The sequence below is a fragment of the Penaeus vannamei genome, chromosome 22 (genome assembly GCF_042767895.1).
Source record: "Penaeus vannamei isolate JL-2024 chromosome 22, ASM4276789v1, whole genome shotgun sequence".
NCBI classification, from domain to species: Eukaryota; Metazoa; Arthropoda; class Malacostraca; order Decapoda; family Penaeidae; genus Penaeus; species Penaeus vannamei.
In genome coordinates, this window is record NC_091570.1 from 9,357,721 (window position 1) to 9,380,220 (window position 22,500).

General features: G+C 43.9%; 1 protein-coding gene across 3 annotated transcripts; it reads left to right on the plus strand.

The window, feature by feature from the left end:
- The first annotated feature begins 449 nt into the window (after positions 1–449).
- Positions 450–16,003, plus strand: 14-3-3zeta (tyrosine 3-monooxygenase/tryptophan 5-monooxygenase activation protein zeta). Of its 3 annotated transcripts, none has more exons than XM_070136497.1 (7): positions 450–609; positions 7,884–7,988; positions 8,097–8,254; positions 8,378–8,416; positions 9,372–9,495; positions 13,213–13,376; positions 14,151–16,003. In XM_070136497.1, exons 2-7 carry the CDS (start codon positions 7,889–7,891, stop codon positions 14,304–14,306), a joined length of 741 nt encoding a protein of 246 aa, XP_069992598.1. In that variant the 5' UTR covers positions 450–609; positions 7,884–7,888; the 3' UTR covers positions 14,307–16,003. The 3 variants fall into 3 exon arrangements, with proteins under 3 accessions (XP_069992598.1, XP_027210306.1, XP_069992597.1); XM_027354505.2 differs by lacking the exon at positions 13,213–13,376 and adding an exon at positions 12,896–13,059 and having other exon boundaries at positions 451–609; XM_070136496.1 differs by lacking the exon at positions 13,213–13,376 and adding an exon at positions 12,896–13,059 and having other exon boundaries at positions 526–707.
- Positions 16,004–22,500: the final 6,497 nt, after the last annotated feature.

Genomic DNA, 22,500 nt, shown 5'->3' on the forward strand with positions numbered 1-22,500 from the left:
ATGATATTTCCTTCTTTTATAAATAAGCATGAATATACAGCAGAAATCACCAGAAATAAGAATATTCCATTCAAAGATAAATTATAGACGAGCGAGTTGTCGGCGGCGCGTTCTGAATTTCCCGCTCTTTGGACGACATGCGCAGTAGATTTCGCTATTCACACAATTGCTCATTTTTCCGTAAAGAAACTCACAAATCATATAATGTTTCATAATGAAATGATAAAGTGACAGTTAAAATACATTTAAGGTATATCATAAATTAACACCATCGATCTTACCAATCTATTGACCGTTCAATCACCGAATCAAACCCCAACATCAAAACCGATTCCCACTCGATAAAAAAATCTCCAAAAATCTCCAAAATAATTATAAGATATTCTAACTTCCTAAATAATCCTTATTTAATCGAAAAAGCGAAGAAAAAAGTTAATCCAATGTCGGTGTTGAGAAGCTGATTTGACTCGGGGAGTCCGTGGGGCGACCAATGAGAACCCCGTAGCGCGAGAGGAGCCCAGTCGCCAAGAGGTGTTGGTCGTGTGAGGGTCACTCTACCCTGGGATTTACCTTTATATTTGTGTAAATAGCACCTATTTTATAAAACAGGTGAGTCCCATCCCTTCGCCTGAGTTGAACGAAGCCGCAGAGGTTGAGTGGGGGAGAGTGTGAGTCGGAATTCCCTTCTAAAAGTGGGGGAAAGTGAGGTAGGTGTGGCCGGGGCGAGAGGGTGAGCCGGCTCGTGACCGAACGCCGGCCGAACCAGGCGAGGTTTCTCCCTTATTTCTCCTTCTTTCTTCCTTTTCCTCGCCCTCTCCCTCTTTCTCCCCTTCCTCCTCGTCTCCCTCGGTGTCGCCCCTTCCTCCCCACCTACGTTTTCCCCAGCGGAAGAGGGGGAGAAGGGGCGAAAAGGGAGACGAAAGGGCGAGACGAGAGACCATGTGATCGGATATTCTCTCCCTAGGCCTACCTTCCCCCCTTTCACCCTCCCTCTTTCGCTCTCTAGGCCTATTTCCCCGCTTTTCTTCGCCTTCTCTCGCGCTCTCTCTCCTCTCCTTCGCTTCTTAGGCCTATCTCCTTTCTTCCCTCTTTTACTCTCTTTATGTAGGCCTATTCCCCCCATGCGCCTTATTTCTAAGCCCCATTTTCTCGCATATTCTTCTTTCTTTACCAATTTTGTTATCGATTAGAGGCCTCTCCAACGCCCTCGTCGACGCCCACTACGGGTAGAAGATTCTGGAATTTTCTCTCGAAGGAAAGTTGATTTTTATGGAGAAAAAATTCCAGATGTTTAGGAATGGGGGAATTCCAGGGGGATAGGAGGGGGGGAAGTTTTGAAGGGAATTCCAGAATTTGTGAGTGTTGGGAATGGGGGAATTTGGGTTTTATTTGATAGCTTGAGGGAATGGCTCTTGTATGAGGAATAAATGTGTTCTTTTGGCGTATGTGGAATGTGAGTGAATGGGTGCTTGTGGATGTTTTGTGGGGCGGTTGGTGTTGTTTTTGTTATTGGAGTATGTGAAATTGTGGTAATGGTGAAGCCAGAATTGGGGAAAATATTTGGAGAATGACAAAAGTGTTCATAGAATTTTACGGGTTTGTCCTCGTGTAGAGTATGGTTATTTTAAGGGTAAAGGTTGCCTGTGAAATAGTCTTGGGTTTAGGTTTTTGGTTTATTTCTTAGAATATGGTTATGGTTTGGTAATAGGGTATTTTAATTGTTATGGGAGACTGAGGATAAGTCTTGGGAATGTATTGAGAAAAAATAGGCAAGAGCATGTCTCCCCAAGTTGCCAGGGGTTCCACCATGGCTAAGTGTGCATGGGGTTGTAATCCGTAAGTTTGTTGGCCAGGTTAAGGGTTAGAAGGTAATTCAGAAGCGAATGAGAAGGGGGGGATCAATAGCTGGTCTTAATTGTCAGTGTTTCGGGTTTAAGTATGCTGTAGGGCTTCGTGGATGGATATTTGCGACGGCTTTTATCCCAGCAGAAAAATGGATTGTTTGGGAAGTGAGCACCAGGTTTAAAGTCTGTATTATTGTTCTAATCTTATTACAAACTAACAGGTCTTTGAGCTTTGGAGTACAACCCACAGCACAGGCTTCAAAAGCTAACCTACCTCCCCCCTTGCACTAATCTTATTTCAGAGGAAATGACTTGAACATGTATGTGGAAGGATTAGAAATAACGGCAGAACCTGTGGCTTATGAAAAACTGTTTCCCGAAGAGTTCATTGGCAAATGCTGTCAGATTTAGCATAGTTGAAGCCAGCATTTACGGAAAATGTGGTGATGTGGAAGACTTCTTTTTGCTTTAGCTGCTGATTTATCTGTGCTGTCATTAGTAAGGTGAAAAAAAAAAGTTGGTTTCAAGGAAAATTGGAACATAAATTGATCAGCACCACGACCCACATTATCTGCTTGAAGTTGAATTTATCAAAAGTAATGTTATTGGTAATAGTGATGATATAGAAGAATTTTTAAATGTTAAAATCTTGCTGGTGATGTCATTCAAGATGTATGTAGTAAGCTCATTCAGTTATTCAGAAGGGAAAGGTGTTGGGTCATGTTGGCCTAGATTTTGAATAATTTTCTCATGACCTTTACAAAATGTCATGATGGTAATGGTTAGGGACTTTTGGAAACGAGCAAGATTATAGGCATAAAGCAATTATAGAAAATACTGGTTCTTGTTACCAAGAGCAGTGATGACTTAGAAATATAAATTGTATAGATTGTAAATGGAAAGTGCCCAGAAATGCTGGCCATTGTATTCTAAGGAGGAAAATTCAAAAGTATTAAATATACAGTTGCATAGCTTCTGTATGACTATCCTAAATTATGATTTTTACTGATCTGACAATTTTGAATTAGATTGTTACTCTATGAAAAGGATTTATTTGTTTTTCCTACTTCAGAATGTACTGTCTCAATACTTAGTCTCCAAAGTATGCTAACTGTTTAGATAATTTGGCCCCTGCTAAGATGTTCTATGAAACAATTCAGTTGGTCTGTTTCACTGATGTAATCATCCACCTCTCCATGGTAAATTCTCTCAATCCTCAGAATTTTTTGAGATTTGTCTGAATTGTGGTTAATCAGATTTGAGAATTTAGAACCTTGTATCAATATATTTATATTTTATATAGACAAGCACTAGATGGAGATAAAGTGGCCCATGGTGTGTAAAATGACTTCTCTTTTGTTCCCGATATTTTGAGAAAGAATTTTGGGAACAGATATTATACAATGTCGTCTCTTCCTTTGTATATATCAACCTTTTAAATTGGTGGCTGTTCTGAACTTACAGAAATTAGCAAAAGTCAGTGTGGGCTTTAAAATTCCAACACCTGGGTGTCAAAAATTACTCAACCCTTTTTTAATAAGTAATTTCAGTATTATTGTGCATTACCAAAATACACACACCAGCATATTGCCCACAGGTGTAATAAAACCTGCTGTAAGGCTGAATTAATTTTTAACCAGGTATCAGAGGAGCTGGGTTTTTCCTCAATTACTTCAAGTTTTGACATCTGATGGATTTTTATTTAAAGTGAGTCTCTTCAGACTTCTCCCACCCATGTCATTCTGTTAGTCTTGGTCCTCTGACTTGAACCCAGCTTTTGTTGCAGTTCAGTTGTGGAGAAGGTTGTCCCACACTTGTGTCCTGTAATGTCATTTCTGTTTAAATTCCATGTCCCACCACTTCTCTCAGCAGGTCTTAATAAACTTGGGCTCATGGTTAGTGATAGGAATATTTATTCATTTTTAACATCTTTCCCTATTTCTGATAACTATTAGTTCATTGGATCCAGTTAGTTTTTCAAGTATTTAGATTGTTTATTATCTTTTATGTAACACATCGGTTTATAATAAGGGGAGGTTTTCTTCTGACCCCATCCCCCTAAAACGCATCTCATTTCTAACCTGGTTATAGCCATAACTCCATAACTTTACATTTAGCAGTTATTTTAATTTCTTAACCCTTTATGATAATTCTCAATCGCCCGGCCTCCTTACTGTGTCTGCTATCCTCTTGATAACCTGTCTTGTCTGTTTATCTTGTCCATTGCTCATCTTCATCACTGTTTTAAGCTTTCTTTATCCTTTTCCATAACTACTTCCCCTTCCCCAACTACTACTCCTCCTACTCCTCCTACTCCTACTCCTACTACTCCTACTCCCACTCCTACTCCTACTACTCCTACTACTACTACTACTACTACTACTACTACTACTACTACTACTACTACTACTACTACTACTCCTCCTCCTCCTCCTACTACTGCTCCTACTACTGCTCCTACTACTACTACTACTACTACTACTACTACTACTGCTCCTACTACTACTACTACTACTACTCCTATTACTACTACTACTCCTATTACTACTACTACTCCTATTACTACTACTACTCCTATTACTACTACTACTACTCCTATTACTACTACTACTACTCCTATTACTCCTATTACTCCTACTACTCCTATTACTCCTACTACTACTATTACTCCTACTACTACTCCTATTACTCCTACTACTACTCCTATTACTCCTACTACTACTCCTATTACTCCTACTACTACTACTACTCCTACTACTACTACTACTACTACTCCTACTACTACTACTACTACTACTACTACTACTCCTACTACTACTCCTACTACTACTCCTACTACTACTCATACTCATACTCATACTCATACTCATACTACTACTCCTACTCCTACTACTCCTACTCCTACTCCTACTCCTACTACTACTCCTATTCCTAATACTCCTATTCCTAATACTCCTATTCCTAATACTCCTACTGCTACTCCTCCCACTCACATTATTACTCCTACTCCCACTCCCACTATTACTACTACTATCATTATTATTACTACTACTACTGCTAGTCCTACTCCTCCTCCTAATATTACTACTTCCTGTTACTACTGCTACTCCTACTCCTCCTCCTATTATTACTACTTCCTGTTACTACTGCTACTCATACTACTAGTATTACTATTACTCCTGCTCCTGCTATTACTACTGCTATTACTGCTGCTGCTCCTTCTACTCCTGCTGCTGCTCCTTCTACTCCTGCTGCTCCTCCTTCTACTACTCCTGCTGCTCCTCCTCCTACTACTCCTGCTGCTCCTCATTCTACTACTCCTGCTGCTGCTCCTACTACTCCTGCTGCTGCTCCTACTACTCCTGCTTCTCCTTCTACTACTCCTGCTTCTCCTTCTACTACTCCTGCTTCTCCTTCTACTACTCCTGCTGCTCCTTCTACTACTCCTACTCCTGCTGCTCCTTCTACTACTCCTACTCCTGCTGCTCCTTCTACTACTCCTACTCCTGCTGCTCCTTCTACTACTCCTACTCCTGCTGCTCCTTCTACTACTCCTACTCCTGCTGCTCCTTCTACTACTCCTACTCCTGCTGCTCCTTCTACTACTACTACTCCTGCTGCTCCTTCTACTACTACTACTCCTGCTGCTCCTTCTACTACTACTCCTGCTGCTCCTTCTACTACTACTACTCCTGCTGCTCCTTCTACTTCTCCTACTCCTGCTGCTCCTTCTACTTCTCCTGCTCCTCCTACTACTACTCCTGCTTCTCCTTCTACTACTCCTACTCCTGCTGCTCCTTCTATTACTCCTACTCCTGCTGCTGCTCCTACTACTACTACTACTACTCCTGCTGCTCCTACTACTACTACTACTACTCCTGCTGCTCCTACTACTACTACTACTACTACTACTCCTGCTGCTCCTACTACTACTACTACTCCTGCTGCTCCTTCTACTACTCCTACTCCTGCTGCTCCTTCTACTACTCCTACTCCTGCTGCTCCTACTACTCCTACTCCTGCTGCTCCTTCTACTACTCCTACTCCTGCTGCTCCTTCTACTATTCCTACTCCTGCTGCTCCTTCTACTATTCCTACTCCTGCTGCTCCTTCTACTACTCCTGCTTCTCCTTCTACTACTCCTGCTTCTCCTTCTACTACTACTGCTGCTTCTCCTTCTACTACTACTGCTGCTTCTCCTTCTACTACTCCTGCTGCTCCTTCTACTATTCCTGCTGCTGCTCCTTCTACTATTCCTGCTGCTGCTCCTTCTACTATTCCTGCTGCTGCTCCTTCTACTATTCCTGCTGCTGCTCCTTCTACTATTCCTGCTGCTGCTCCTTCTACTATTCCTGCTGCTGCTCCTTCTACTATTCCTGCTGCTGCTCCTTTTACTATTACTATTACTCTTATTGTTGTTACTATTACTCTTATTGTTGTTACTATTACTCTTATTGTTGTTACTATTGCTCTTATTGTTGTTACTATTGCTCTTATTGTTGTTACTATTGCTCCTGTTGTTGTTACTATTGCTCCTGTTGTTGTTACTATTGCTCCTGTTGTTGTTACTATTGCTCCTGTTGTTGTTACTATTGCTCCTGTTGTTGTTACTATTACTCCTATTGCTGTTACTATTACTCCTATTGCTGTTACTATTACTCCTATTGCTGTTACTATTACTCCTATTGCTGTTACTATTACTCCTATTGCTGTTACTATTACTCCTATTGCTGTTACTATTACTCCTGTTGCTGTTACTATTACTCCTGTTGCTGTTACTATTACTCCTGTTGCTGTTACTATTACTCCTGTTGCTGTTACTATTACTCCTGTTGCTGTTACTATTACTCCTGTTGCTGTTACTATTACTCCTGTTACTGTTACTTGTACTCCTATTACTGTTACTATTAATACTACTACCACCACCACCACCATTTATATTTACTAAATATTTTTCTTTGTGGTTAGATCTATTTTGCCACTTCTTGGTTTTCACTTGTCTTTCTCTTACTTATTTTCTGCCTCTTCCCTCTCTTTCCATTTCCAGGCCCGTCTTTCTAGCTGCTTTGCTTTTGCTCAGTCACTATCTCTGCTCTCCTTCCTCCTTGATGTTATCACTTTGCTTCTTCCTTTATTCATCTTGCCTTCCCATTCTCCCTTCCTGATGTAACTGTACTTCCTCTTCCTCACTGTCTTTTTTTGCTTCCTCCCTTAGTCCCCTCTATCTCACTGATCTCATGATCCCATTCTTTTTTCTCCCTCTTCCATATTAGTATTTTTTATGGACGATTATGGCTTGCCCTTTTTGTACAAGGCACCTGTGCCAGCTACCCATTGAGTGTTATGACACCCATCTGCTGTTGATATCACGAATTGTAATGCAGCATACTTGCGTCTTTATAATAGTTAAGACCTTTTTTCCAACTTGGGATTTGGAAGACCAGAATACTAAGAGTTTAAACCTCCTCCTGTTTTATTCTTATTCAACTTGAAAATTAACAGGTGTACTACCTATGTATTCCATGGTTGGGGAACGGATGATATGCTTTTGAACAAGTTTGTTATAGGGTTAGTAGACAGATGTAAGCGGTTGTTTGCTGCTGTGCTTTTATAAAAAAAAAATTGAAATATGGTTTTGCTGGTCATTTATCTTGTTCTCCCTAACATTGATTAGCATCTTTTCGGTTGGACCTTGTACGATTGAATACTAAATACTGTATTCTTTATTTAGAATGGCATTGGTGCACATGTTGCACTCTTTCATTTGAATTGTGGATACATTTTATTGTAATATTGTTTCGAGATGGAAAAGGAACCTTTCACTATTGGATTTATTTTGAAGAATGCGAGTGAAGTGGAATTGCTTGGGTCGAATGCCCATGAAAGAGTGAATTGACATTGAATAGTGAGCTGACCTTTTTAACCATTTGAGGTGATGGATTGCAGGGTAGCATATACATAGGCGGGTAATATGTTAATTCCTTCAGTGCTAGACTTGAAGTAGTTCAGCCGTTAACGTTTTATTTCTGTTCTTTCCAGACACAATGTCGGACAAGGAAGAACAAGTACAGCGGGCCAAGCTTGCTGAGCAGGCAGAGAGGTACGATGATATGGCAGCAGCCATGAAACAGGTCACAGAAACTGGTAAGTATTTTTTGGGCTACGGAAGGCTTGCCGTAACTATCGCATTGCATCATATATGCACGAGTTCATCGAAGTTCCGAACTAAGGTGGCCCTCTCCCCTCTTGCAGGTGTCGAGCTGTCAAATGAGGAACGTAATCTTTTGTCAGTAGCCTACAAGAATGTCGTAGGGGCTCGGAGAAGTTCCTGGCGAGTAATTTCATCCATAGAACAGAAGACAGAAGGTTCAGAGCGAAAACAACAAATGGCAAAGGAATACAGAGAGAAGGTATGTCTGCGTTGGATTGCTTTCCACGCGTTTCATTTCGTTAATTTTGTCTACAAATTGAAACCGATTTTTGGCCGCGAGTAGCGTAGGCTTTATTTTGATGTTCTTTCTCCTCCATTGCAGGTCGAAACAGAACTTAGGGAAATCTGCCAGGATGTATTGGTGAGTGTTAAGGCATTTTTCCTTTCATTCCGGGGTCAAATGCGAGACACGAGTAATGTCTGTACCATGACTATCTTCGTAATGATACTTGGTAGATGGGTTGTGTGTTGTACTTTGAAGCGGTATCTAACTTTTACGAATTTAATAATCGAGACAATATCAAAAGTGTATCCCAGACAGTGTAATGGACACCGCGTGCTTGTCGTAAGGTGTACGCGGTGTCTAGCTGTGGCCTCGGGCTATCGTATGCGAGCCAACGTTCTTCCAGGACGGCCTCTTGCCTTCCAAGGTATACACGAGCCTCTGAAAGCGGCGCTGTAATTGCCAACCAGTCGTTGACATAGTTTTATTTTATATTATGGTCTTCTCGCATCTTCGTCATAAATCAATACCGCAGTGGTACTAACTAGAAAGCTAATGATCATGGCAGTGTGTTTGTAGGGTATTGGTTCTCTCGTGGCGGTCCTTGACTTTGGGTGCGGTGGCCGTGTGGCAACCCCACATTCCATTCATACCCCGCCCCTGTAACCCCCTCACCTTCCCCGGCCCCTGCCCCGGAGACAGGCCGACCCCCTCGCGGATCTCCTGCCCGCCGTTCATTCCCGCGCAGTCACTCCGTTGAATGATTCTTGACGAAAGAAATAAATTGTGCTTTTGCATCATCTGATCTGTAACATTTAAGACTTTCTTGATGATTTAGAACCTTTTGTTTCTGAAATTCCGCCGGCGAACGGTTCGGCGATGCGTGACTTCTTCCATGCGGCATTCCATGTTTCAAGGGGGGACTGCTCCAGGAGATAAAATGTTAATGACTCGGAATTCCTTTGAAATAATATCACGTCCATAGACTCGTGTTCTCTACCGAATTGACCCTTGTTGGTGCTTTGGAAATTTTTGAATTCATGTGTTCATTCGTGAGAATAAAGTGTAATAAAGGAACTCTTTTGCTTTGCAGGGTCTCCTCGACAAGTTCCTTATTCCCAAAGCCTCCAACCCTGAATCTAAGGTCTTCTACCTGAAGATGAAGGGAGATTATTACAGGTACCTTGCTGAAGTCGCCACCGGTGATGCGCGAGCGGGTAAGTACTCTTTATTAGTTCTGTTAGATTTGTTCCACCCGTAACCTCAGGTAGTTGTTTGTCTCGAAAAACCAACAGAACAGCTGTTCCTTTTTAGCCGGCTAGATGAATGTAGGTCAGAGTTCAGCCATGCCCATGTCTATTGTGACATCTAAGGCATTTAAATAGCGTATATATTATAGTAGTAGATCAGCCTGTGATAGTGTAGGTGTGGAATCCGGGATTGGGGCGTACTTCCGGCACGTGAAGCATCATCCCTGCCCCGTGGGAACTGGCTGTACTTGTTTAACCTTCCGTTAAACCTTAGGCTCCTTACCGAGAAAGTTTAGGTGCAGGGTTTTGCGTGTTTTAACTAATGCATGTGGGAGGAAGCATTTCTCGGGCTTCAATGTAGGTTTGGGTTTGATTCACACAATAGTTTGTATCGTGATACTTTTGAGGTAGCTTAGTGTGTGGCTTTGAAGATTATTCCAAGACTTTTGTGGTTATTTTAATTAGTATTCAGTTAGTAACACGTAACACATTAGTCGCAATTTGTAGAAGTCGTTGAATTAAATTTACGAAGGGAACTTGTCCCAAGAGCAGAGGGCGTGGTCAGACGGGGGCGTGACTCAACAACGGTCTCGTCCCTTCCCTCCCCCTCTAACCCCCCCTCCCGCCCAAACTCCCTCCGGGACAAGCCGCTTAGTTCCTCTTACTATCTAACCTTCTGTGTGGATCCTCCCCTCCCTCCCGTCGCGGATTTCTGCTCTCCTGCAGCATTCGACTTCGGCCGGATCATTGCAGCTTAATCTCGAGATTCTCGGAATATTACTGCGGAGTAGAATGTCGGTTTCCATTTCGTCTGGTAATATTGGATAACCATTCGTTGTGGTGACATCTGGCAACTAACGTCTTGTTCAGTTGTCGCTGCCATCACCCGCGGAGGCTCATGGTGGAGCTCGCGGTCGCTTTTCATGCTACTATCTATAGACTTCTTACGTGGATAATTGAATGTTGAGGGTTCGTGTAGTTTACTTGTAACCTTATATCGTTTATGGAGGGAGTCTAACTGTACGTCATCCTGTTTTTAAGTATAGGGGATTGCGGTATTGGCGGGAGTAACAAGATCGGCCAATAATAGGAAGTCTCCCAGTAACTTCTTGCCACCGTCAGTCTGTTAACTCGTTCGTTCAGATGGAAAGTGACGTGGCTATAATATTTTTTTCTCCTGTCGCACTGGATCTGATGGTTGAAGCTATGCCCTAATGATTTCCGGTAGAACTTGAACAAGAATGGATTGTCGGCATGTATTGAGCCAGTTTTGATGTAGGCTAAATTAGTCTTTCTAATAATAGGCACTTGCGAGCGTGGCAGTATAGGAGTTGAGGTATTTATGCCACGGCCGTGAGATTACGGAGGAAATAGTGGTGTGGTTACGTTTCCGGTGCGATGTGGCAGACGCACGGCAGCGCAGCCATGAGCCAGCTCCTGCTCGATGGCGCTGTAACACTCGGTTGCATTTCCGTGAGGGTTCTAAAAAGATGGGAAGCTGTAGTAAAAGGATAGTCGAACCAAAGGGGGGGGGGAGCGGGGTCTGGAGGCCATTGCAGGACGCGGGGCCATATTCGTAGGTCTGGAAGGACCTGTGTAAAAGGGTACGAGAGCTCGTGGAAGACCGGCTCGGGCCAGCAAGTGGGCGAGTCGCTGACGTCACTGAATTCCGGCGCCTGCTACTGCCGCCATGCATCTACGAGCCGCTGAGGGCTGGTGTGCCGCGGGACTCGTGCACGTACCACGTTTGCCTCGGACATGCGGGCGTGGTGGTCTTTGCGATATTAAAATGATACGGCTCTCGTCTAGTGGGAGTGTGTGTGTGGAGGCCCAGGCTTGAGTGCTGGGTGTGACGTAGACTGGTTTTCCACCGGTTGGCCGCCTACCTGGCTGGCTTCCACGCCCCCGCCCGCCTAACATAGTGCTCTCACCCCAACGCGTGGATACACGGGAAGGGGATCCGATTCGTGGTAATGATGTCACCCATATTAATAAAATCTGCAGTCAAATTTATAATTCTCGTGATATATACATATATACGCGCATTTACATATTTAACATGAGTTCTTGTTTCTCTTTTTAACCGATAGTTATTGCCTCTCGAATATAAAGTGTTCCGAGTCGTAGATGCGTCAGCTGATCAACGCAATCGGGTCCACATCATTGGAAAGGGCCAGGCATGGGAATTTAATAGACACGTGACAGGAGGTAGTGAATGGCTCGCGGCCGACGATTGGAGTTGGTGGGGGGGGGGGGAGGGGATGAGTCATTCGCGGACGTCACAATGAGTCATACAGAGCGAGAGGGAAAAGCTAGTAGTCATCATGAATACTATCACATCGGCAAGCGTGCCTTTTCACTGATTCAGAATTCTCTCCGAGGAATCCGTCGGCGTTCTTGTTCTTTTTAGACGAGCGTTTTATCGACTCGTAGACAATGCCTAAGTCTGTATTGATTTTTCACTACGGCACGCGCATCTCGGCCGCAAGTGTTGCCAGATTCATTTTTTGTTATGACTTCTCAAATCTACCACGTATTCAATAGCTCATTCGAAAGGGCCTGGAGCATTCATGGGTGCCTTCGCATTCTGCATTATACATAACCGTGGGTGCCGTCGTGCGCTCGTAAAGGTTCGTCAAAGCCACATTAGGAGCTGGAGGTTAGGGACAGCGGCGGAGAAAGTTGTGGAGGCGTAGGCAAGTGGAGCATGACAAGTGGTGTAGGCGTAGATGTGGATGTGGGCGAAGTGACCAGCTCCAAGCATGGTCACACTTTCGCGGACCTTGCCTGCTGTGGGGGGGAGGGGCGGGGCTTACGTGCGGAAAGGCATCTGTTGTATTAGTCATATGCGTGAAACAGTCCATTCGGTTGCTCGAGTAAAGTTGCCGAGGTCTGGCGAGATGAAAGGGCAGGAACTAAAGAAGAGCTCGGGCCTGGTTCCCCCTCCCTCCCCTCGGCCATCTCCGCACTCATCCCTGCCCCTACTCCCCCCCCCCCCCCCATGCGCTCTGTCCCCCGCCGGCCCACTCCACCCGCCTTCAACACGCCCTTTACACCTCAACAGCTCTTGGCATTTAGGACCTTCAATTCCACACTTGTAAGGGGCTCATAGCTATGGAGAAATGTTCCTATTTCGTATCTTTAGAAACGGTATTGTAGGATAGAAATAGGTTAGTTTTAAAAAAGTATGTGTAGTAATTTTTGTTTGCATGCCCCCTTCAACATTTGTTAATGTTAGTTTAATGTCCATTAGAAATAAAGGGGTACCCTACCGGTTGTAGGTATAACCTACATACCCCAGGTTGGTATAATTACAGTGGATTCCCTGTGTGTTTGCTTTTCATAACTTGCTTGTTTCTGTGTCCAGGCGTAGTGGACGACTCTCAGAAGTCGTACCAGGAGGCTTTCGACATCGCCAAGGCAGAGATGCAGCCCACCCACCCCATCAGGCTGGGTCTGGCGCTCAACTTCTCCGTCTTCTTCTACGAGATCCTCAACTCGCCTGATAAGGCTTGTCAGCTAGCGAAACAGGTACACTATTATTTTCCTTTAATTTCAGGTTTTCACCGGAGGCAGAGGAGAGCAATCGTTACGGTGTTTCGTTGGGGACTACTTACTAATACATTTAAGCCACTTTTGTATTTTTTTAATCGAGATATTGACCTGCATTGCTTGTTCTTCAAGTTGTGGTTGACGACTCCCAGAAGTCGTACCAAGAAGCCTTCGACATCGCCAAGTCAAAGATGCAACCCACCCACCCCATTAGGTTGGGTCTTGCCCTCAACTTCTCGGTGTTCTACTACGAGATCCTCAACTCTCCTGACAGAGCGTGTCACTTAGCCAAGCAGGTAACGCGGCGTTGACCCATATGCCGCTCCACTCACGCGACCACACCAGCTAACTTGACCCTTGACCCCTGGCTATCCCAGCATACTTGCATGACCCCGCGTGTCATGTTCACTTCTGTAGCTGGGTAGTCGATTCGTGAGTCGTAGATTAACAAGGATCGTGACTTGTGTTCTTACACTAACCAAATTTCAGTGTGCTCGTAGCAAACAGTATGGTAGATAATGTCGACCTGACCTTGGCTGTTAAGGTTTGTCCGAAATCTCTTGGTCTAGTTGAGATTGTGAGAATGATTAGTCTGATATCGTATGTGATGGATTTTCGCTCAGTGGAAAATGATGGCCCCAAATTCAACGTGATGTTGTCATGGCTTGGGCGAAGATACGCTGCGTGGTCGGTGACACATCGGGGCGAAAAGTATGATGGTTGCTCTCCTCTCCCACGGGAAACACCTTAGGCGGCCACGATTTCATACTAATGATGGAATTTCTAACTTGTAGTTTTATTCCGTTTTGAAGCATGTAATCTGTTTACTAATTGATAAATGTTTGGTAAATGTTACAGAAATTTTATAGTACTATTTTGTCATTTCATGCAAAGTTTACTACAACGAAAGCATTTGGAAGACTTCGTAAGGATACTACATAACCTTATCATTTTAATGCATTTGAGTTTCAAATACGTGGTCAGAAATTGAATTAGGGAAAGAAAAGGTTTTGCATCAGTAATCGTTGAGAATATCGGTAATTAAAGTTTTTTTTTCTCTACACTTTCAGGCATTCGACGACGCTATTGCGGAGTTGGATACGCTAAATGAAGACTCGTACAAGGATTCTACGCTCATAATGCAGCTCTTGCGAGATAACTTGACACTTTGGACGAGTGACACGCAGGGCGAAGGAGACGAGGCTAATGAGGGCGACCAAAACTGATGAACGCAACCCCTTTTAGCAGGCTCCACTCGACCCTCCACACTCCTACCTACCAGTCATGATGCCTGAAGGGTCGACCATTCCTCACAGCTCACTCTTCACACCGCCAGCGTGGCTACAGTAGTCGAGGCTACGGCTGGGCGCTCCTCAGTGACGCTACGCTCACCACCTCGATACTCCCGGCCGCCTCACCACCGCATCAACGGTCGTCCCTCGGCCTCTCTGCTGCCTCAAATGAACATCACCTCGAGGAAGTCAAATCTCGAGTAGACATCAATTCTTTCCCAGTGCATTTGTGACTCACCATTGAGGAGCAGTCCCGGCTGTTAGGTTAACAATCGTGCACAGGCTACCCGGCGAGTGTGATTGTCGCAGCTCTTTGCCACCATCTCGAAAGAGACTGTGAAGTGAATATGACAGTGGGATCTTCTCTCTGGAACAACGTTGAGAGACAATTTTGATAGTGTGAAATCAACGCTTGGGTCGGCTGGTCGTTTCTAATGGGGCGGCCAGCCAGACTGCATTACTTATTACTGCTAAATGAACCACTTAGCATTTTGTACTTCCCATGGGGTCGGGCTCCCTCGGTCCCGCCTCTTTGTATGTAACGTTGCGTACCGACAGTCAAGAGGACAAACCAACAAGTATGAAGAGATTGTTACTGTATTAACCGGTGGATCATGTGGTTGTAGCAAGAAAGATTATCTCCTTGATTTGGATAAAATTTGACCACAGAACTAAATCGATAAAGAAATTTTTTTGAAGATAAATAAGATATTCGCCTTTAATGTTACAGCCCATGAACACACTGTACGTTTAAGATTAATACTGTATTACTTATTGGTTTATTAGATGTGACCCCTTCAAAATTAAGCTGATTTTCTGTTATGTCGTGGCCAGTTGGTGTCTACAAGATCAATAATAATGCGGTAGATATTGACTTTGTTGGATGTAAGCATGGAGTAATGATGGAAAATGATTACTTTATTTTCATTTTTTTCACGTCGCTTTTGAGAATGATCGGCGGTCAGGTGAGTCAGAACAGGCATGGGAAGCAATATTGATTAGAATAACTTTCACCACAAGGGCGGGATTCAATTGGCTACTCATTTTACCATCTTCAAATAGACCCCATTGGCCAAAAAAATATCCGAAATTGGACTACCATCACCAACAGGGGAGAGCATGATAAAAAGGTAATAGCGGTAACACTCACGCCAGTCATCCCACCTCTCCTGACGCCGAGAGTTCTCATTTGCTTTATTTGAAGACCAGTGAACTGAGGAGCTTTGTTTTCTCTGGGTTTGTACTTATAATCACGATGATTTGTAATAGGCAGAGCACCCAGCGAGGGAGGGAGAAGTACTATCAGTGCATCTCTCTATTGCCTAGCCAACGGTATTCAGTAAAATAAAATATAAAAAAACAATGAATGGTATTAGATATTTCTCATTCATTTTGTCATCAGCATTAATGGTAACCAAACACCTCCCCCGTAACAATTAATATTGGTCAAATCTAAAACAATAATAGTCACAACCATCTGTGCTTGAAATTGACTGCCAAATGTGAAATGTATTAAGAAAGCGTAAAATGTTTTGGTGGTAGTTTAGGTCGTCAAAATTTAACTTTAAAAAATTCTCGCCCCTTTGTCAAAATTGCTTTCCTAAATCAACGTAATAAACGTTTCATATATATGTTGTTGTTTCCACAAACCTTTTTGTCTGTACTGTTTCAAATAAAACTTCAAGATAGTGCAGCATAACACTACTTTTACATCGCCTGAGAAATCGTCACACTTGCAGAGCCCACATAGTAAGTGAAGGAAAATACGTATATAGTATTAGTGTCAAGGTAAAACCAGCATAAGTTTATAATTTGTGCTAATTAAGAGGCTTAAAAATACTGTACAAACTACTTTGGAAGTAAACACCTTGTTTCATAATACAAATGTTATATCTGGTTGTAGCCGATCCCATGAAGGCAATAGAAAATAATAAATTTAAACTGATAAAGAAGATTAAAACCGTTTCTGACCTACTTACACAATGAAAAGGCTGCTTACACAAAACGAGTGGCAGTCCAGAGGACAAGTCGAGCAGAACTTTGTCTATAAAGAAAAACCAGGAAACGTCGCATAAATGTAGAATAATGCATGTAACGGCTGGCTGTTCATGCTACGGATTTGCTGCAGGTACATACAAAACCAGTCGCATAAAATTATTCACGTACACTTACTAAACTATCATACTTATCACCAATCACTTACACGATGCATCTGTAATCCATTAAGACAAGTCGGTATATATGATACGGAGTTAGTACCAAGTTTTGAACCGAAATATTCACAGATCTCCGTATTACCCTTCACAACACCCCCAAGGTCATTTTCAAGCGAATACTGAACTAGTACACATTCTTGCGCATTTTTATTCTGAACTTATTTTCTACCTAATTTGTAATTGTACTATTTTCAAAGGATCAATATCACCTAGGGTTACACTTTTAAATTCATTTGACATTCACATAAACTACAGGCGTATAAATGAAAACACGAAAGAAATATATATATATAGTTTGTCAGGCATTTTTTCTCCTTGAAGTAATGAGTGAGGTATGAATATCAATAACCTTCCGAAATTGGGACAGTGCCAAGATTGTCCGAAGATGAAGTAGGAAACATACCTTCCAAAAAATAAAGAAATAAAAAATAAATATTCGGACAAGCTCAGTTACCATATCGTCAATTCTTCATGCCATTACTTGGGATACATTTTCTCAAATCTTGTTTTTTACTCTAATTTCTCAAGTAGACAATACCACATGAAGTATATAAACATTTTACAGTAATGAATGTAGGTACACGGGTTTTAAAAGGGTATTGCTAACGCCACTCTCCACCGCTGAGACGCACAGGAACCAGTCAGCTCTCCTCGCGGGCACAGGTGACGTTGCCATACCCACTGGTCATGTCATTGATAATTATAGTTGCTGATGCAGATGCCGATGAATTTTTGTGATGCTGTCGCCAATACTGAATGATCAGACGCCTCCCTCTTTTATTCTCAATAATTTACAGCCACCGAGTCAAAAGGTTGAGGAATACAGGGTACCTTGTATATATATATTTTTTTTTATTAAGAGAAAAAAAGTTGATAAATGAAAGTAAAGGTGAGAAGAGTAGCTTTAACATTCGCTCTGAGTCTACGGGTCCACTCACAGGACACCGGGTCCGAGAATGTGGCAAAGGAAGCTTCTGGAATTAATTTTTGATTAGAATTATGACATCGGTTGAAGGATGGGAAGGCGCCGCTCCTCGTGTAGCGGTCCTAGCCAGACACTCCTACGTGGATGCCGTGCTGGGAGGACGCAACGGTTCGGAAACGTCTTGTGGAAGAGTTTTTGTCTCGTCTTCCGTTATAATTTATTTGCTCATCATTAGTGATTAGCTGGCAGTAGTATTACTACTAACAGTACTATTACTATTATTATTTTTAAGTAGTAGTAATAGCAGCACTACTACTACCACTACTACTCCTAATCCTACTACTACTGTTGCTGCTACCCCTCCTCTTCCTCCTCTTACTGCTGCTGCTGCTATTAACACACCACTACCACTACCATACTACTATTTCCTATTACTATTATTACTGCTATTACTACTGCTGCTGCTGTTGCTGCTACTGCTACTTATACCAGTATCGTCACTACTAATACTGCTAGTACTATTACTAGTATTCCTATTGCATTTTTTTATGTTAATACTATTATTACTACTACTACAACTGTTACTGTAATTAGTAATATTGCTAACATTACTGCTACTACTACTACTTCAATTACTATTACTATTATTGCTGTTACTATTATTCCTGTTTGCATTGCTATCATAATTGCTATTACTATTTTTACTGTTACAACTACTGTTACTATTACTTCTAATGATATTACTGCTACTATTATACTACTGTTATTACTACAAATAGTACTACTGCTACTACTTTTACTACTACTACTGCCACTAATACTATTACTACTTCTGTTACTACTGGCATTATTGTAGTTACTAATTCTACAGCGATTGTTATTATCATTTTCATTATTGCGTGTGTGGTATTTATGCATTTTATCCGTCTATTGTCTGGGAATGACAAGAAAACCACCTTGTCGAACGAAAAAAAATCCGCACAGCTTATTTTTATCGCAATAAATTCGAAGCTGTGTCGCTGTGTGACAAACTTGGCAGGTCGTCCAGCTGTGTTAAAGGGCGGATAAACACACGGTATTCATAACAACATTGTAACTGTAATGGAAATGTGCAAACCACTCTGGCTCCCTCCTCGTTTTAATGAAGCCAGTTATCAGTTACACAGCCCGGGGGAAACAGCAGGCACAGACAACATATCTATCATACAACCAGATTTATAAGTTGCCTGACAACATGAGAGCGGGTCAGAGCGAGTAAGACAATACTGTCAAGTGTACCAGGTGAGTTCGCAGGTCAAAACAGGTGACTTGACAAACAAGATAATGAGGCAGACTTTCACTGTCCTGGGAACTGGGGGGAAACGGGCGTAAGCCACACAACACAGACGAGGAGGGATACGGGTTTATTGATTTTTGTTTTCTGTTTTTGTGTATCTATTGTTTCTCCTTCGTGATTTGTGGTTGATGAATATGTGGTTAGCAATCTGTCCCTTGTTGAGATATAAGATCTACCAGCTGGCAAGGACAGATTATCCCAAGGACGTACATAGGTAATGAGGACACTGGCCGAGTGTGGCGCGTGGTTTGACCCGCGAAGGATGTGGTAAGCGCGGTGCCTGGTATGGCGACCATCGATATTGTGGTGATGATAGCGTAGCGTGTGGTGACGTAACGGTAGGGTGAGAGTGGTGGTTGTGTGGTGTAATATGGTGAGAGTATGAAGTGACCGGAACAGCACTGTTGTGAGGACCTGTTTTGTTGAGTGATTGTCGTGTATGGTGACTGAAGCGACACAACGGGGAGAGTCGATAGCGTGTGGTGTCTATTTATTAGATGCAGTGCGTGTGATGCATACAGCACAGCAAGTTAACCACGGTCGAGACTGTGATGAACATAATAACATCGGCGGTGACGAAATGGCAGGAGCAGGAGAGAAGGCGGCAGCGCGGTCGAAGACTCGGCGCGGGGAGGATCTTCCCCACAGCCTTGGGGATCGATAATCAATGCAGGAGCGGCTCTCGGGCTGCAGGCCTATCTATCTCTCAGAGCTCGAGTACCGGTGCATGCAGTTCCTCGATCCCGTGCCATGTGTGTCTGTGTATGCTGGATCATGTACATGTCATCTGTTCCTATAGCTTTAAACGTACATGTATACTGTACCATGCACGCCTTATCAGCTGCTGCTACTTTCAATCCGCATGCGGACTGTACCATGCACACCTTATCAGTTCCTGTTACCATAAAAGCACATGCATACTGCATCAAGCACACGCCTTGCGTCACACCAAAAGCACTCCTTGGCTACACCGCCCTCCACGCGTCCAGTCGCACGTATGCAGCCGCCTCCTGCACAGCCCTGCTAATCAGGCGCATTCCTTCATTACATGGATGCCCCCCCCCCCCAGCTGTGTCATGTGCACCTCAGGGACACGGTGTATGCTCTGCGCGTCACATCCTCGCTTTTTCACGTTGGGGAACACTGTGCAGAACAAACTTTAAAATACCACGCGTTTGAACTCTCCGCTGGAGTCTCTACTAGTAAAATTCAATTCATCTTCCTCTGAAGTCCTGTTCGAGTCCTAACTTCAGAAACAAACTCTCCGTTTTTAAAAGCGTTCCCGAGAGCCAGCAGATGGCACGAAGGCCTTTTGGGGAGGGAAAGTATCTAATGTTAGGCCATGATGGATGTCGTCTTCGTGGGTCCCGCGGGAAACGTGCCAGGGAATGCGACCGGAGACTTTCCTTCACTTTCCTCCCTCATGATGGACGCTCGTCAAGTGTGTATTGCCAACATATGTGGCGAGCGTATCCCCGTCTACGCAGGGTATGAGTCGCTCGCGGGGGAGTCGGCGCGCATGTGTTCGAGTTCCCACGTGTCATGTGAACACATTCATTCGAACATTTCTCCCCTCGTCTCCGCTACTCGGGCGGGGCGGGCGGGCTGACTCACAATCAGCGAAGTTGGATATGAATCAGTCATTTGGGTTGCAAGACCGTGGTGATGCAACGAGGGAGACGCATTGCACGTGGCCTTGGGGAGCATATGTCCGTCCACCAGCCGGGGGAGGGGCCAGGGGGGGTCAGGAGGGGGTCACAGGGGTGCAGTTAGGGCGGGAAGGTGACCAGGGTATGAAGAAGGTGAGCGGAGCGTGAGGAGCGCCGCGTCGTACCACGGGTTAGCGGAGGCCTTGGTGGGCGGCTGCGGTGTTTTACTGCAAGGAGGGGCGCGGGTGGGAGGGGGGGGGGGGCGAGGTCACCTTCACCCGTTGCTTGATCGATCAGGACAAAGTCATGCCATCATACCAGCACGACTCGGCCAGGTACAGCGCCGCCGGGGGTTCAGGCCCACCTGTCCGGGCCCGACACCGGTTCACACAGCTTCACACGGACGCCTTCCCGCGACCTTGTACACACGCCCAGACACACACTGATGACTGCAACGGGAGAAGTAAACAGTTTCTGTTGTATAAGTGCGGAGGCTGCCTTTGTGGGCGCGACGGGAGGCAAAGGGGCCCGGAGCAGAAACCAGGATGAAAGAGCGTGTGCAAACGGACATGATTTTTACAGACCCTCTTCATAATTAGAACAGCCAGGTAAACATCACACTATTTGACTTGCAAGGGTTTTAAACAAATGCGAAAAAACGAGGATAAATAAATCTAAAAGAGGTTGAAAGTCCATATTCATGCACTGAAGAGCGGCAAGTTGCACGTGCAGTACGGAAATGCCTGTAACATCAGGTAAATATGGCAACTCAAGCTTTACCACATTCTAGCTCTCTAGGAAACCTCTCATCTCAGGCGCCCGGCGATGTTACAATAACACCAACACTGACATTGCAATAGAAAACAGAAAAAAATACCTCATGTAACATTCAGTACAGGTCTACCATGACCCAAGGCTACCAATATGACACGACTGTCCTGACTATACTCTGCACTGACGTTACTTTTCAGGTACGTTGGAAGACTTTGGAGGAGTCAGTGAGAAAACTGCCTTAACCAGTTTTATTTTTCTTAGAAAGGATGAAAACCCGATTCAGGAAACGCATTTTGAACAAATACATAACCTATACTAGAATTCTATAAGTTCTTAAAAGTCTCAAAAAGCAAGAACCTGACAACATTTGTTCACACATCACCAGGGAAGCGGAAAACAATTATCTAATTAAACGATAGACTTCCCTCCCGATACTCTCTGTCTATCACCAATCTACTCTATCGAGAAGAAATAAATTGAATTAGATTTTACTCCGTGATTTCGCTTATTCTCAACCCGATCAGACGCGAAAAAAGGCATCAGGGAAATTCTTCAGGTCACCGGAGGAACACGCTTGGGAGAGAAGTTCATCAAGAAAAAAGAACGATGCATTTGATAAAAAATGTAACGTATATCTTTTAGAAGTTAAAGAAAAAATATAAATCTGATAAAACCTAACATATCTTTTAGGAGAAGTTAATGAAGAAAGCTAAAAAGCAACGTTCCATTTGAGAAAAAAGAAGGTTAATACGATGAGCTGGCCGGTAGTCGGGTGAGCGGACTGGGAGCTCCACGTGTCAGCGGAGAGCGGCCACGTGGTGAGCGCGGGTACGCCTTGGCCATCCTCACCACCGCTTGGCACCCGTGGCCCCGGTCGCCGCCTCGGCTGCGCTCGGGGGAAAGCACTCTTCAAGTTATTTGATGCTTGATTCTCGATTTAGGAAGATTTCAAATGTGAGGTGTCGCGTGGCGCTTTTATTTTCGCCGAGAGAGTGTCCTGGGTGTCCCGATTACAGGTGAGGTACAGGTGACACTGGCAGGCCACGGATGAAAGTGTTGGCTCGAGGACAGGCTCCAAGGTCATTCCCCAAAGCCACCTGGTCATCAACCGCCTCGAACAACCCGCTGGGGATCCGAGTGAGGTATTTGCGGCCGGGTCGAACTCGGACACAGAGACGCTCAGCTGAAATAAATCAGGAAGATGTATGATTTAGAGGCGAGATATCTT

Excerpts from the sequence above, each read along its gene's own strand:
- 14-3-3zeta (XM_070136497.1), top strand. The coding sequence starts at position 7,889 with ATGTCGGACAAGGAAGAACAAGTACAGCGGGCCAAGCTTGCTGAGCAG. Across the intron at positions 8,417-9,371 it reads AAATCTGCCAGGATGTATTG|GGTCTCCTCGACAAGTTCCT; the intron begins GTGAGTGTTAAG and ends TTTGCTTTGCAG. Across the intron at positions 13,377-14,150 it reads CGTGTCACTTAGCCAAGCAG|GCATTCGACGACGCTATTGC; the intron begins GTAACGCGGCGT and ends CTACACTTTCAG.